This window comes from Apis dorsata, unplaced genomic scaffold, assembly GCF_000469605.1.
Source record: "Apis dorsata unplaced genomic scaffold, Apis dorsata 1.3 scaffold_92, whole genome shotgun sequence".
Lineage (NCBI taxonomy): Eukaryota > Metazoa > Arthropoda > Insecta > Hymenoptera > Apidae > Apis > Apis dorsata.
In genome coordinates this window covers 407,001-411,034 of record NW_006263390.1, presented here as the reverse complement: position 1 = coordinate 411,034, position 4,034 = coordinate 407,001, and the positions used below count along the sequence as shown (strand labels likewise).

General features: G+C 43.7%; 2 protein-coding genes and 1 long non-coding RNA gene across 3 annotated transcripts in view; 1 reads left to right on the top strand and 2 right to left on the bottom strand.

Moving 5' to 3' along the window:
* Positions 1 to 1,031, bottom strand: part of LOC102678438 (protein croquemort-like) — an 11,281-nt gene extending 10,250 nt beyond the window's left edge. Inside the window, exon 1 of the mRNA XM_006611664.2 lies at positions 770 to 1,031. The gene's annotated coding sequence lies outside the window, so the exon portion shown is untranslated. The remainder of the gene's footprint in view (positions 1 to 769) is intronic.
* A 452-nt stretch (positions 1,032 to 1,483) lies between these two features.
* The window catches only part of LOC102678288 (protein borderless), a 4,607-nt gene continuing 2,056 nt past the window's right edge, over positions 1,484 to 4,034 (bottom strand). The window contains exons 4-10 of the mRNA XM_031508612.1: positions 3,629 to 3,903; positions 3,403 to 3,537; positions 3,053 to 3,315; positions 2,757 to 2,932; positions 2,642 to 2,686; positions 2,382 to 2,561; positions 1,484 to 2,300 (exon numbers count right to left, since the gene is read on the bottom strand). Coding sequence (XP_031364472.1) covers positions 2,077 to 2,300; positions 2,382 to 2,561; positions 2,642 to 2,686; positions 2,757 to 2,932; positions 3,053 to 3,315; positions 3,403 to 3,537; positions 3,629 to 3,903 — 1,298 coding nt within the window. The 3' untranslated portion in view covers positions 1,484 to 2,076. The remainder of the gene's footprint in view (positions 2,301 to 2,381; positions 2,562 to 2,641; positions 2,687 to 2,756; positions 2,933 to 3,052; positions 3,316 to 3,402; positions 3,538 to 3,628; positions 3,904 to 4,034) is intronic.
* LOC116185064 overlaps positions 3,021 to 4,034 on the top strand; it is an 18,522-nt gene continuing 17,508 nt past the window's right edge. The window contains exon 1 of the long non-coding RNA XR_004149804.1: positions 3,021 to 3,035. This is a non-coding gene — a long non-coding RNA (uncharacterized LOC116185064). The remainder of the gene's footprint in view (positions 3,036 to 4,034) is intronic.

Genomic DNA, 4,034 nt, shown 5'->3' with positions numbered 1-4,034 from the left:
TTATTTTCTTTTTTTTTTTTTTTTCTCCCTTCTCTCTCGACTCATTTTACGTGGTTAAATCTTGACCACCGACACTGCTCGAATTCTCGTCGAGATACTACTCGATCCGATATTTATGGAAGGGGATGAACAACGTAATGGACGATCCATTACGGATACATACTTATTTACAATACACTACTACTTAAAACCGAAGTCGAGGTTATCGCGGAGGGAGAAAAAGGAGGGTTGTGCTCGGTGACACAGGTGGTAAGCCACAGAAGTGCCTCGTTGCCCCTTTTCAACTCTTCCCGCTCCCCTCCCTTCTTCGCTTGAAAGCCGTTGATCTCTTCATTGGCGAGCGTAATCATTTGCGAGTAGTGGCCGCGTAAAGAAGCGGCTTCTGTCCATTAATTGACCCGACGATTCCGTTGCGATTAACTAAGACCGTGCCTCGACCGTTTACCCGTTCGAATTCGCTGCTCGCACGAAACCTCGTGCGTTTAACCGAACAAATCGACCGAATTTGAATTTTTTCGTCGTGAAAAGTGACTGGAATTCGCTTTGTCTCAGGCGAATATAACGTAATAAACGTAATATTAAAATTTACGATGAGATCAAATTTTATCAGCGTATATTTAATAATAATAATAATAATAATAATAATAATAATAATAATAATAATAATTCGTAGAGGATATGGATATTTTTAATTTCGATTTTCACTCTTCGATCGTCGCAAGCGTTGGTTTCTTTGTTTACACTAGATTAAAAAAAAAAAAAAACTTACCGATATCTCGAGAGTTCACATCGCTGAAAAGTAGTTGAAAAGTAGTAGAAGAAGACGTTGGTAAAAGTTTTTTCATTCTCAGATACGTAATCCATCCAGCGATAAAGGTGGGGAGCCCGTACACTCGGATATTTAACCCGATACATAATCGTTCTGTTTTCGTTCTTGGTCGACATCGATGGTCTCCAACGATGTCTCGGTACGATTCGAAAAAACAATTTCCAAAACTTTCTCCCTCGAGTTCATCGTCGTTACGTAATAAAAAAAAATCTTATCCGACGATTACCTGTAACGTCGTAACGGGTCTTCGTATCGCTTCAGTTTGCTTTAGTTCGATGATTATTAATCGCATAATCCAGATCGCACGAGGATAATCCCATTTCGTGTTTACGAATTTCGACACCAACGTCGAGAATACGAGAGAATTCTAGCAGAACGTTCCTCGGTGAAATACTATCCGTCACTGGACTCATTTGGACTCGACTGGGCTGTCTTCGTTTACGAAGCCTTACGAATGTCCTTGTGGTCTCAAGATCATGCTCTATGTAAATACTTCGCGATTCGACTCGAACAAAACGAGCGAATCGGTGGTAAGCTAGATTACCGACCGTGTTCAAACAATTTTCAAGCGTGATCACGTCGATAGGAAGGAAAATACGTTGGAGCGTATATCCCATAATATATGTTATATATGTATCGTGGAATGCACAATATGTAATCGACACAATTTATTTACAATAGAAAAACATATCGGATGTATACATATACGTGTACAGTTTAGCCGAGTATTATCTAGTATGGGAGAGACGTTGGTTGGCCGTTACGTATTAACGGCCGTCGCGTCGGGTTAAGAACCCCTATGCTCCTCACGGCTCCGTGTATACCTCCGAATAATGAACAAATGCCAGATCTAATCCTTAATAAACGTGCACTTATCTAATAAAGCTTTTAAACGATACATAATGTGACACGATGCAACGCAAGAACACTCGTATTAGTCGTAACTTATATCTACGTAAACGATGTACATAAAGAGAAGAAACTTTTTGCAGCGTTCAAATAGTCCCCCATCCCTCCCCTCGACCATCCACGACCATCTACGCGATCGATAATACCTATGTTACATAAAAACGGTTATAACCGAGAGCCGAGAGATGCCTTCCCCTTCCCCTTCTCTTTCTCCTTCTCCTTCTGCTCCTTCTCCTCCTCCTTCTTCTTTTCTTAATCTATCGATGTCGCTACTTTAAGGAAAAAAAAACGGATTTCGAACGGAGAATAACCTCGCTCGACCCATTAACTGTCCATATTTATTTTTCGTTGGACGATTGACAGAAACGTTTCCTCGCCCACCATATCGCGGCCAGGGCAGCTGCCAGGAATCCTATCCCCGCCACTATTCCCATCGAAATCGCTCTGTTTCTACGGTAAGCCGGTACTTCGAGACTGACGCGATCGCTCGTTGCCACGTCGTCCGAAATCGACATAGCGGCCACCTCGAACGTGTAGTAACTCTCCTCCTCCAGCGTTTTTACTGGAACAACGTAAACGATCGTTCGATAATTCTAGATATCACGGAATTGATATATACCGAACGTATATCATCGAAAGTTACCCAGATAGTAAGTGTCGGTCGTTTCCGCTCTGCCGTACAATTGCTCGGACGGCCCACGGAACCATCTAACGGCGTACAGTCTCACTTGCTCCTTCCCGTAAGCAGGCGGCTCCCAAGTGACCAGATAACCTTGCACGGTCGCTTGCACTCTCACGTTCAACGGTGGACCCATTCGATCGTCTTTCGTGTCAGAAATATCGCGATCAATATATATCAAGCTACATGTATAGGAAAATTAAAGTATCGCGTATAAAATCTACCTGGAGGACTACGATATTCCGACGCCGAATTCTCCTCTAACGAATCTGAAATATATTTCGTATATAATTTTCGCTGCACACATAATACGATATCTCGTGGAAATACGATACGTACTGGGTTGGGTGAAAATACGCAACGTTTTACTGAACATCCCGTCCCCGTGTTTGTCCTGACTAAGCACCATGAACTCGTACTCTCGTCCCGGATTCAAATTGTTTATCGTCGCCTCGGTAATTTTTCTCGACAAAATCTTCATCGTTCTCCACTCGGTGGTGTCGGTTGGCCTGTACCTGAATTTTATATATATATATACACGAGAGGAATCGTATCTTTTTTATATTTAATATATTTGTATTTAATAATTCACAGACATTGAAAGAAGGGAAGGGGAAGGTATTTTCGCTTATTACCAGACCGAGTATTCCATCTTGGGTCTCACGTATCCCGGCACCCAAGTCAACGTGACCGCGTTGTTGCTGCTGTTGGCGCTCAAGTTATACGGCGCCCTTGGAGGGACATTCAATACCATTAATTCCGTGTCCGCGACCACCGTCGCGGCTTCGTTGCTCACCGCGCATTGATACAATCCCCTGTCCTGCTCTTGTATCCTATCGATCGTCAAGTTGCCACCGATTATAATGGTCCTGTTGGTCAACGGTATTGGCGAGCCATCCTATCGAAATGCGAAATCGTGTTAATCGAAAAAGGGGAATCGAAGGAGGAGACGAAGAATTCGCGATTCCCAATAAAAGTATTTCACCTTGTACCAAACGATCGACGGTCTGTGGGATTGATCTCCATCCTTCGCGTCGCAGGGTATCTCCAAATTCTCCCCCAATTTCCTTATGTACAAGTGTTGAGGGGTGACCGTGAACACAGGCGGCCTCTGCACGATCTGTTCGAACGGAAATTATTTTCTCGAATTAGTGAATGATAATTAAGAAGAAGAGAGGTATAAAGGAGAAAGAAAGTGTTCGATCACTCGCCACGGTGATCGATGGACTGGGTCCCTCGGTGCCCAGCTCGTTGTACGGCGTGCAAGTGTAACTTCCGGAATGGGTTTCGTCCACTTTGCTGAAGTAAAGGGAACCGTTCCTCCTGTAGAAGACGCCCTGAACGTTGTACGGATCGAACAGAAATCCGTCCTTCTCCCAACGTAGATTCGTCAGGGGCGGATTCGCCCTGAAGTGACAATCCAGAAGGGCTGGTTTCCCGTACGGGAGGTACACCTCTCGGGGAGCGTAGATCACTTTCGCCTTGTCTGTGAAAACGGAAATAGAGTCATCGTTAACGACAACAACTGTTGTTGAGGGACGAGGAGGGGGACAGTTTCGTATTCGTCGATCGTTCTATTATTTCTCAGGTTATTATATTATATTATTTTATATAATA